At 42.8% G+C, this 11,877-nt stretch overlaps 1 protein-coding gene across 2 annotated transcripts in view; it reads left to right on the top strand.

Moving 5' to 3' along the window:
* The first annotated feature begins 7,577 nt into the window (after nucleotides 1–7,577).
* taf6l (TAF6-like RNA polymerase II, p300/CBP-associated factor (PCAF)-associated factor) overlaps nucleotides 7,578–11,877 on the top strand; it is a 15,772-nt gene continuing 11,472 nt past the window's right edge. For both annotated transcript variants that reach the window (XM_080522040.1, XM_080522039.1), the window contains exons 1-7: nucleotides 7,578–7,682; nucleotides 9,075–9,235; nucleotides 9,545–9,631; nucleotides 10,870–11,020; nucleotides 11,263–11,313; nucleotides 11,422–11,516; nucleotides 11,591–11,665. In XM_080522040.1, coding sequence (XP_080378166.1) covers nucleotides 9,089–9,235; nucleotides 9,545–9,631; nucleotides 10,870–11,020; nucleotides 11,263–11,313; nucleotides 11,422–11,516; nucleotides 11,591–11,665 — 606 coding nt within the window. In that variant the 5' untranslated portion in view covers nucleotides 7,578–7,682; nucleotides 9,075–9,088. The remainder of the gene's footprint in view (nucleotides 7,683–9,074; nucleotides 9,236–9,544; nucleotides 9,632–10,869; nucleotides 11,021–11,262; nucleotides 11,314–11,421; nucleotides 11,517–11,590; nucleotides 11,666–11,877) is intronic.

Genomic DNA, 11,877 nt, shown 5'->3' with positions numbered 1-11,877 from the left:
ATCCAATTTCACATTTTTGCCAAAAAAACATTTACTCTCACAGCCGCTGTCAGCTGTGAGAGCAGGGTTCAGAGTAATCGTGTATGAATACTGTGGCGAGCGCTGCGGAAGAATTGCACTGAGTCGAAATTCTATTCTGCCAGCTGAACACCAGAGGCTTTTATTTTGACATGAACACTCGTAACCGGAACTTCATATCAGGATGACACTCCACACAACACATTTCTCAACAAACGAAACCAAACTAGACGAAATAATTAACTACAACTCGTAATATAAACAACCTACCAATGCCAATCCGAAACCGAAGACAAAAGAAAATAAAAACTTTTTTTTCCACACCTGAAAAACAAATCTTTTAGCTCAGTTGGTTAGAGCGTTGTGCTAATAAAGTCAAGGTCGTGGGTTCGATCTCCAGTACGGGCCACACAGTTTTTTGCCCCAAATAGAGAAATTCACTTCTTTTTTTAACGCTTTAACCTGCTTTCGTACCACGTTCTTACGTAATGATGAAGGTGTAAAACCAAATTCTTACTCAAACTAGTCGAGAAGAAGTCGGGTTTTTGATGAAACCTTCCATTGCTAGCGCAACATAGCACGTCTGTTCGATTCTCGCGCGTGGCTCTGAATGTTTCGAAGCTCTGCAGTTAAACTGAGTCAACGCGGCTTCAATAAGCGATACGTGCAGCTAAAAAGCACGGCCTTCTTTAAACTTAACCAAAACTAGATAAAGACTAGAGCAGTGTTTTTCAACCACTGCGCCGCGGCAGACTGGTGTTCCGCGAGATATAGTCAGGTGTGCCGTGGGAAATTATCCAATTTCACATTTTTTCTAAAAAAAACATTTACTCTCACAGCAGTGTGCAGAGTAGTCGTGTAAAAATACTAAAATGTTAACATTTTCGGTTGGTGGTGTGCCTCGAGGTTTTTCCAAGGAAAAAAGTGTGCCTTGGCTCAAAAAAGGTTGAAAAACTCTGGGTTAGCTTGTTAGGAGCTTGTCATATGCCCTTAACTAATTGTCACACAGCCACGGAAATATTAATTAAAAACAAAAAAAAGAATAGTCCCGCTTTCTCCTTTAGTCGGCCTGTGCATCTTGAAGTGCCACAAAAATCATTTCTAAAAATCTACAGTTAAAATGCATGATTAAATTCACAACTTATTGTATCAGCTTGGCATTCACTTCAATGGATGAAGATATATTTCCATGATGAAAATAATTGTAGCTTTCCTTTCCAGACACAGCCGCGTGGTTTTGTTTGTTGGGAGCAGCAGACATGTAGTTATGATACAGGATGCTTTTGCACATTAAAAGATGCAGTGTTAAATAAATATACAGAGTAATTTGTTTGATCAAACATTAGTTGCACAGCTCTTTCTCTCTCTCGTGTGTGTGTGTGTGTGTGTGTGTGTGTGTGTGTGTGTGTGTGTGTGTGTGTGTGTGTGTGTGTGTGTGTGTGTGTGTGTGTGTGTGTGTGTGTGTGTGTGTGTGTGTGTGTGTGAGACTAACAAACCCCCTTTTGAAGGGTTTTCGAGGCAAATGCTCAACATTTTAAAACACATACTTACATTTATTTAGGGCACATTTTGTAAAGTACAGGACCATCCGGGATCTTATCTTTGGAATCACAGGAGTGTGAAAATTAAAAGGAAATAAATGTAGAAATATAAAGAGACTCAACAATACAAAAAATATACAAAAGTAGTCATGTTCTTTTTCTATCTTGTCTTTGCTTATTCCATTTTGTCAATGCATTTCCTGCTTTGTCTTTGTCTTTTCCATTTGCTTTTTGTCGTTGCCTTTACTGGACGAGTCCAGCCGTCTGGAAAAGACCAAAGGAATACCAAAGGGCAGGAGAGGCCGTCATTGGGCAATCCAAGATGGCCGCTTCCTTATGATTGCTGCCATTTCGTTTCGCCATTTTGATCCGCATTACCACCACAGCGCCACTGTCGGTGGGAGGCAGTAGTACATGGAATATGGCCGCTTCTTGCGGGTCGCCGCCATGTTTTGTTCCGAGGCACAATCACAGCGCCACTGTCGGTGGGAGGCAAGAGAACATGATCCTCAATGCATCCGTGCTCCTCCAGACTTGAAACCCCGCCAGTGTGGTGTCAACATAGCGACATCCCGGTGCTGACATGCTTGTTTCTGGGCCCCGATATACTTGTTTTCGGGTGCTGCCATAATTGCTCACGGTCAGCGCCATACATTATATTTGCATCATTCCTTATATATGTTCAATTCTATTCTAGATTTAACAGGGAGCCATTGAAGAGAGGTTAGTGTTGGAGTGATGTGATCTCTGAGGCTGGTCCTAGTCAGGACTCTCGCTGCAGCATTTTGAATCAACTGAAGACTTTTCAAGCAGTTATTTGGACATCGTGACAATAGGGAGTAACAATAGTCTACTCTCCAAGTAATAAATGCGGGGATTAGTTTTTCAGCGTCACTCTGTCAATATAGTCTTGATTTTAGAGACATTATTCAAATGTAAAGGTAAAGATGAGCTGCAGTGCAGCTACACTCTACTATCAGGTGAAAACAGGAAGTAATCAGATTACTACACCATCACCAGGTGAAAACAGGAAGTAATCAGATTACTACACCATCACCAGGTGAAAACAGGAAGTAATCAGATTACTACACCATCACCAGGTGAAAACAGGAAGTAATCAGATTACTACACCATCACCAGATGAAAACAGGAAGTAATCAGATTACTACACCATCACCAGGTGAAAACAGGAAGTAATCAGATTACGACACCATCACCAGATGAAAACAGGAAGTAATCAGATTACGACACCATCACCAGATGAAAACAGGAAGTAGTCAGATTACTACACCATCACCAGATGAAAACAGGAAGTAATCAGATTACGACACCATCACCAGGTGAAAACAGGAAGTAATCAGATTACTACACCATCACCAGGTGAAAACAGGAAGTAATCAGATTACTACACCATCACCAGGTGAAAACAGGAAGTAATCAGATGACTACACCATCACCAGGTGAAAACAGGAGGTTATAAGATTACTACACCATCACCAGTTGAAAACAGGAAGTAATCAGATTACTACACCATCACCAGGTGAAAACAGGAAGTAGTCAGATTACTACACCATCACCAGATGAAAACAGGAAGTAATCAGATTACGACACCATCACCAGGTGAAAACAGGAAGTAATCAGATTACTACACCATCACCAGGTGAAAACAGGAAGTAATCAGATTACTACACCATCACCAGGTGAAAACAGGAAGTAATCAGATGACTACACCATCACCAGGTGAAAACAGGAGGTTATAAGATTACTACACCATCACCAGTTGAAAACAGGAAGTAATCAGATTACTACACCATCACCAGGTGAAAACAGGAAGTAATCAGATTACTACACCATCACCAGGTGAAAACAGGAAGTAATCAGATTACTACACCATCACCAGGTGAAAACAGGAAGTAATCAGATGACTACACCATCACCAGGTGAAAACAGGAAGTAATCAGATTACTACACCATCACCAGGTGAAAACAGGAAGTAATCAGATTACTACACCATCACCAGGTGAAAACAGGAAGTAATCAGATTACTACACCATCACCAGGTGAAAACAGGAAGTAATCAGATGACTACACCATCACCAGGTGAAAACAGGAGGTTATAAGATTACTCCACCATCACCAGGTGAAAACAGGAGGTTATAAGATTACTACACCATCACCAGGTGAAAACAGGAAGTAATCAGATTACTACACCATCACCAGGTGAAAACAGGAAGTAATCAGATTACTCCACCATCACCAGGTGAAAACAGGAGGTTATAAGATTACTACACCATCACCAGGTGAAAACAGGAAGTAATCAGATTACTACACCATCACCAGGTGAAAACAGGAAGTAATCAGATTACTATACCATCACCAGGTGAAAACAGGAAGTAATCAGATTACGACACCATCACCAGATGAAAACAGGAAGTAATCAGATTACGACACCATCACCAGATGCATTCAGACTCTTGTTCATCATGGAGGTTGGTTCTCCAGTGAGAGAGCTAGAACGTTAGGTTGGATCTCCAGTGAGAGAGTTAGAACGTTCGGTTGGTTCTCCAGTGAGAGAGCTAGAACGTTCGGTTGGTTAGTCTGTGAGAGAGCTAGAACGTTCTCCACTGGCTATGAGGACCTGGGCCTCCAGCCTTGTGGGACCTTCAGCCATCAGGAAGTTGATGATCTGAAAAACACTGACAAGCTGCATGTAGATGGTTTCAAAAGACACAATATTGACCACTACTTCTATGATGTCCTCCATTCGACTGACCGTCTTACTTCTGGAAGTATAACATCTAAAACATAACTGATGAGTCTCTGGTCTCTCTTCTTGGTTCCTGTCACCTCCTCCATCTCTTCCAGTAGCTCCAACATCTGTTGCAATACAGAGGAATAAAAGTAAACAAATCAAGCTTATGTTACGTAAAAACTCTCAAACTTGATGAAGAGATGTTTTGTGACCTGCTGGTCACTGAAACAACATCTTCATGATGACGTGCTGCTGGAGGGAAGGTGATGCAGACGACATCTTCCAGAGGTTCATTCTGTCTGAACGACCCTCCAGTCCATGAGGTCATCATGAAGCTCTGAAGCCAAAGAGAGAACAGAGAACAGAGAACAGATATTAGCACAAGAGAGTAGCCACAGTTTGTCCATAATGAATACCATGTTTGAGCACAGAGCTATGGCTGCAGGGCCTCTGGTGCCTGTCATGGCGGCCACCCCCGAACCTGATAGTGCAGACCGGATGTAAGGGATGCCGTCAAGCTGAAGAAGGAGTCCTATTGGGTATTGTTCGCTCACAGGACTCTGAAGGCAGCCGACAGGTACCGGCAGGCCAAGCGAACCTCAGCCCAGGCCGTGGTGGAGGCAAAAACCCGGGTCTGGGAGGAGTTCTGGGAGGCCTTGAGGAAATTCTGGCAAATGGGGGGGGGCAGTTTTCACCAACACTGTTTATAGTGGACGTGGGGAGCTGTTGACCTCAACTGGGGACATTGTTGGGCGGTGGAAGGAATACTTAGAGGACCTCCTCAATCCCACCACCACGTCTTCCATTGAGGAAGCAGAGACTGGGTTCTCAGAGGTGGACTCGTCCATTTCCCAAGCTGAAGTCACCGAGGTTGTTGTGAAGCTCCTCGGTGGCAAGGCACCGGGAGTGGATGAGATTCGCCCAGAGTTCCTTAAGTCTCTGGATGTGCAGGGACTGTCGTGGCTGACCCGTCTCTGCAACATCGCGTGGCGGGCGGGGACAGTACCTCTGGACTGGCAGAGGTAAAAAGGACAAGCTTGTTTTATTCCTTTGTCAATTGAAAATGTTGAGGAAGTACCTTGTGGTAGTAGAACAGTACTGTTCGTGTCCTTGTAGATTAATTTAACAAACTCTAAAAAAAAATAGGTCAGAAGCCAAAGAGTTCTAAAGTCCTAAACATAAACTTGTGCTCTATCATGTCACAGGCTTTAAAAACAAATCCAAAAATAAAATGAGGCCTTTGTAGCCATTAATTAAGTCCTTGTATTTGATTAAATCCAAAATAAGTCCTATATTGTTGTGTATTGAATGTCCCTTAATGAAACCCGATTGTGTTTCTGAGATAGTATCAGAAATCCTTGTTTTAAGTATCTTGGCATCTGCATGTATTCATATTTCACAATCGTTGTTCAGTAAAGTAATTGGTTGGAGATTGTCAATTAATTTTGAGTCCTTGCCAGGTTTGGGAATTAGTGTAAGTACCCTTTGTTTCATAGTTTCCGGTAAGATTGATGTTGTTGAGATTTCATTCATCATATTGAAAATAAGATATTTTCGATCAATCCAGAAATGTCTGTAAAAATGACTTGTTAAGCCACTTGAGCCTGAAGATTTGTCTAGCAATAAGCATTTTAAGGCTTTTTCACCTTCCTCCATTCGGATTTCTGCATCACATAGCTTTCTAAAACAGTCATCGATCTTAGGGATCTGTTCTTTGATTGATTCAAAGGAAGCCTCTGTATCAGTGTGAGGAACAGGAGGAGGACAATTGACTATAAAAGTCAAATATTTCTTTGCAGATTCTGACAGGATCACTACATTCCTCGCCATCAATTATTGGTGTTTTAATCACATTTCTTTCTTGTCTCCTTTTTTCTAGTCTACAGAAATAAGTTGAACTTCTTTCTCCTTCCTCTCTCCATTTCGCTCTTGATCTGATGTCCTGTCTGCTCCCTGGGCTTTATTGACGTCGATGCTGTCTGGGGAAGAGAGCAAGGGGATTCATTTTTGCTTGTCCTCTTCACTTAATGAATGCTTATTGGAGGTGTTCGGAATCTCTTTTACAATATCAATTTCCTTTTGTTTACTGGCTCGGCTTATAATTTTGCTGTGTGAAATCGAAAACTGTCTTATTCTGTATTTTGTAAATTCCCATTTCTCCCTATATGTTGGTAGTGAAATATCTTTGGATATGCCTTCAATTGTCCTTTTAATGTCCGGGTAAAAGGGCTCATGATTTACAAGATTTGAGTTAAATTTCCAATAGCCTTTATTTTGCCTTCATGTATTAGTGGAAGATGAAGTCAATTTAATCACACAATGATCCATAAGGGGTGCAGCACTGATTGAACAGTTAATATCTAACCCAGGTGAGAATTCAGGAACAAGCCAATAGTATAATCTAGATTTGATGGTACCATCTGGTTTGAATCAAGTAAACACTTGGCCTTGTGGATTTTTCATGCGCCATATATCACTTAATTGGAACAAATTGCAAAATTGTGACAAAATACAATTATAATGATGGTTTTGAAATCTTGAAGGCTTCCTGTCTAGCCATTCATCCATTACCATATTGTAATAGCCACCAAACGCTAGATCACAGTTGATATCTTTGAGACAATTCTTTCAGTATGTTGGTCAATTCTGTAATTAAATGCTTATTCTGGTTGAGTTTATTTTAGCCATATATATTGCCTCGAATTAACGATCGGTTGTTCACTTCAAAAATGCAAATTATCCTGAAGAGTCACTTTTTGTTGAAATGACTTTCCCAGGGAAGTTGTTCAGTAATATCGCGACCCCTGCAGACAGAAGAAGAAATAACAACTGAAAACAGATTAGGTCCTCATCCAAGATGGCGGCCATGCCAAACGTCACCTCCATAGCAGCAGCAGTCACTGAGGCGTCTAATTATACATTTCTGTACCTTTTCACTATATGTCTTTGATTATACATGTGTGTCTATATGTGTATATCTGTTTTCATCATACATGTGTGTGTCTATCTGTTTATGTCTCCGGGATATTGTTTTTGACGTCATTCACAATCGATAACAAATATTCGACGGTGCATGAATGCACCAGGAACCTTAATGCAGTCAAGATACATATAAATAAAGCGGAAAACGGATGTTTCCCTGTCCAATATAAACACTTACATTTTGAACACACCAATACCATTCACGGTATTGCCATTAACGAGTCGTAAAACGAAGTGTGTGTTTTTATTGTGAAGGCTCGGCCGGATGTTGTTAGCTTTCCGCTAACGTGCAGCTAGTCGTGCCACAGCTCTAAATACTCCTAAAACTAAACTTAAACTGAATTTCTGACGGGAATTACGTCCACACTTCAAACGGTTCTGCCAAGAAGGTAAAGAAACGGTCATATTTAGGATGTTACGGACTACGTGTTGCTTTTTTGTGCACTTTGTTCCCATCTGGTTAGCTGTTAGCATGTGGTGTGGCTGTTTGTTTCAGCATCAGTTGTAAATCTGCAGCAGCAGGTATTTGTTTACTCATTATTTTGTATGTAGTACAAGTTACCTTACAGGTTCAGCACTTATTTGATAACAGATCAAACCACCCTCAGTTAGCAGTATGTACGAGATTCATTTATTTATAATCGCTAATATATCTCACAAATAGTGTGAGTTAATCCCATTTATCTTCACATAGTGTGTTCTGCTTGATTCTGGGAGTTACTAATATTAATAAAACCTGAAAACACGTGGAGGGTTTAGACATCCAGGGCCGCCCCGAAACTGAGCGAATTGTTAATTAATCCAGCTGTTTCTGTTCTGAGAGGCAAAGTCTAATCACTGGAAGCACAACATCTGGGCTGCACCAGGGGCTGCTACACATATAAGGAGGAACCTCCGTTACTGGACTTGAAGTAATTTCCTGAACTCTCATGCCACCAGATATACTGGCAAACTGGCTTCAGGGCCAATAGAATAAGACTGAAACTTCAATTTCAAAGTTTTGCACTTAACCTTCATTTTCTTTGAGGTGTGAGTAGGTGGGGGGATGACTTGACATGCTTTATTAACCCTTTTATTGAATTTAATTACTGTTTCTACTCGTGACATAAGCAAATACACATTATTTGTCAGATTTTTCATTACTTAAATATCATGATTTAATGTAAACAAACCACTTTTTTGACACAAAGGGGTTTTTGTCAACAAACTATACGAACACTTATTGTGTTACTTGTTGTTCTGGCCTCAGTAGTGGGAGCTGTGGTCAGTTTTTGTCAGATGAATCAAAGCACATAAAACTTGTTTTCATTTGATTTTCATAAAAGGCACACTTATATATATAGTAATTAAATATATTATGTCAATCTGTGTATCACTGGCAAGCAGCAACATGTTACTTTATTATATGAGACATGTAATGACAGATGCAGCTATTCTATTCTAATTTTTTTTTTTAAACTGTGAAATTGTAAAGGGTAGTAATAGCTTGTTTGAGTATGAATGGCTCCATGACACAGAAATGAACCTCTGCTTTCTCACTTTCATTGTGTTTCTTGCATTGGAAACATATCTAGGTTTCTTTGAAGCTGAAATGTTTGTTTGGATTGTTGAGGTTTCAGAGCTAGCCAGATAAACTGACATGGAGTCACTGTGTTTGATTGGTTCAACTTGATTTATGTTTTAACATACCTCAGACGCCAGCTGTTTGCAGATGTGTGATCATCATGAACCTGAAGGTCAGCGGGCCAGTGGTAGCGTATCTCTTTGTGTTGTCTTCACAGTGGTTGGTGCGACGATGACGGACCGGGAGGAGCGCCGCTTTGCTGAGGTGTCCCGGGACTCGGTCAAGCTCATGGCGGAGAGCGCTGGCGTGGAGCTCGGGGACGACGTGGCCGCCCTGCTGGCCGAGGACGTGTGTTACCGGCTGAGGGAGGCGACGCAGGTCAGACGACATGTGAACGTCTTTCTTTCTGATAACAACCAGCACATTGACCACAATTCGTACAGTTTGTACTGCTCAGCGGTCAATCTTCCCAAAAGTCAGCTTCCTAACCAGCTGGACATCACGGGATTCAACTGACAGATGAACTTTGACATCACCAATGACATGATGTCTGTGGTCTGCAGAGAGGAGTTGGTGGTTTTCATTGCAGCACACAGAAACATCCTTTTTTTATGGTTTCTGGACTTAGTACTGTGTGTGTGTGTGTGTGTGTGTGTGTGTGTGTGTGTGTGTGTACGCGCCAAACAGAGCAGCTCTCAGTTCATGCGGCACGCCAAGAGGAGGAAGCTGACGGTGGAAGACTTCAACAGAGCTCTGCGCTGGAGCAATGTGGAGGTGAGAGGTCAGAGGTCAGAGGTCAGAGTGGACTGGAGACACTTCTCCAGATAATAAAGTTCATGTGGGCCATCGGAGTCAGGACGGTTGGCGTGCATCTTCCGCTGGAGCAGTGAAAAGAGCTGAAGTGGTTTGCACCGTGTTAAAAATGTTTCTATTTGCTGCTACTAGTGAGTCTCCTGTGTACTTTAGGACGTGTGTGTGACCTGTCCTGTGTGTGACCTGTCCTGTGTGTGACCTGTCCTGTGTGTGACCTGTCCTGTGTGTGACCTGTCCTGTGTGTGACCCTCTATTTCTGCAGCTCTTAGAACTGAACGGCTGATTGCAGTGAAAGAGTTCATAATTTCCCAGGAGAAAATATCCCCGCATACATGAGAGGGTTTGTAGGAACGTGTAACCCGACGGCTCACAACAGGTTTTTTTTTTTTAAAACTTTTTATTTATCTTTGTTTTTATAGACATAGAAAACAAACAGCGAAAAGCAACACAAAAGGGGCGTCACACTTTTCAGCCAGTCAAAAAAGGATGATCTTCTTTTCTCTTTCTAAACGAGGTCCAGTTCCTCCATTGTTGTGTTCAGTCACCTGCTTTGATTCTCAGGTGAAAAGTCATTTTCTCCATTGAATAGATTTCCTCCATGACGGAACTCCAGTGTCCTGTTCCTGGAACATGGCTCTTTAACCAGTTCCTAGTAATGACCTTCTTAAAAGCAATGATCATTATTTTAAAGAGGTACCTGTCTTCCTTCCAGATGATTCCTTCTGGGAACAATCCCAGGTACAGAACCTGTGGGTCCCTGGGAACCTTGTATTTTAGGATGTCCTCCAGAACACCAACACTGTCGTCCCAAAAAGGTTGTAGTTTGGGGCACCACCAGAAAATATGACCATGATTGGCATTATATTCTCCACATTGTCTCCAACACTTGTTGTGTTCCAGTCTGTTTGCTTTTGATTTGCGGTGTGATCAAAAAGCCCGTCAGATGTTTCCAGCAAACTGTCTCCAGCGTTTAGAGCTTGTGGAGTGTTGTGTCACATAGCATTCTCCACTCATACTCTGGAATGTCGCTATGTGGTTCATCTTCCCATTTAGATTTTAAATACAGTGAGGTATTACCTTTACATTTCTCACAGCAGGTTTTTGCAGCCTAAATCCGAGCAAACGTTGTCGAGGAAGTGAGTTTGCGTGTTTTGTCTGTTTCCCTCCATTGACTCTTGGGCTGCGTCTTGTGTCTCCAGGCCGTCTGTGGATACGGCGCTCAGGACTCTCTGCTCTTCCGCTCGGTGAAAGAAGGAGAGCTTTACTTCGTGGAGGACCGCGACATCAACCTGGTGGAGCTGGCGCTGGCCACCAACATCCCCAAAGGCTGTGCAGAGACGATGGTCCGAGGTACGAGCTCAGCAGCGGACCAGTGGAGTGAAGGCGACTTACATTTCACTGCACACTGAGACACACTTCAGACATGTCAGGTTTTTATGAGTTCACCACTCCGTGTGTCTGTAAACAGCCTGAACACGTGAGTGTCTTATTATGATCCTGCATTTAAATGTGACCATCGCTGTAATCAGATTACACCCGCTCAGTGTTGACACACTCTTTACCATGTCCTGCGCTGACCTGTGTCCCGTCAGTGAACGTGTCGTACCTGGACGGGAAAGGAAACCTGGAGCCTCAGGGGACAGGTGAGCGCCAACGACAGCTCGTGTGTGTGTGTGTGTGTGTGTGTGCTGAGGAGTGATATCTGTGTGTGTGTGGGCAGTTGCTGTAACGTGTGTGTGGAATGGTTCCAGTTCCGTCTGCGGTGCAGTCGCTGTCCGACGACCTGCTGAAGTACTACCAGCAGATCACACGCGCCATCCTGGGGGAAGACCCCCACCTCATGAAGGTGAGCTGACGTCCACCTGAAGCTCCCGCGTCTGACCCCGTGACCTCCCTGACCTCTGGCCGCGTGTGTCTCAGGTGGCTCTGCTGGACCTACAGTCCAACTCCAAGATGGCCGCCTTGCTGCCATACTTTGTCTACGTCATCAGTGGAGTAGGTCTCTCTCTCTCTCTCTCTCTCTCTCTCTCTCTGTCTCTGTCTCTGTCTCTCTGTCTCTCTCTCTCTCTCTCTCTCTCTATCGCTCTCTCTATCGCTCTCTCTCTCTCTCTGTCTCTATCACTCTCTCTCTCTCTCTCTGTCTCTATCACTCTCTCTCTCTCTCTCTCTCTCTCTGTCTCTGTCTCTCTGTCTCTCTGTCTCTCTCT

Source organism: Blennius ocellaris (genome assembly GCF_963422515.1).
Source record: "Blennius ocellaris genome assembly, contig: SCAFFOLD_102, whole genome shotgun sequence".
Classification (NCBI taxonomy): Eukaryota; Metazoa; Chordata; class Actinopteri; order Blenniiformes; family Blenniidae; genus Blennius; species Blennius ocellaris.
Note: the sequence above shows the minus strand (reverse complement) of the source record. Positions and strands in the feature narration are given on the sequence as shown.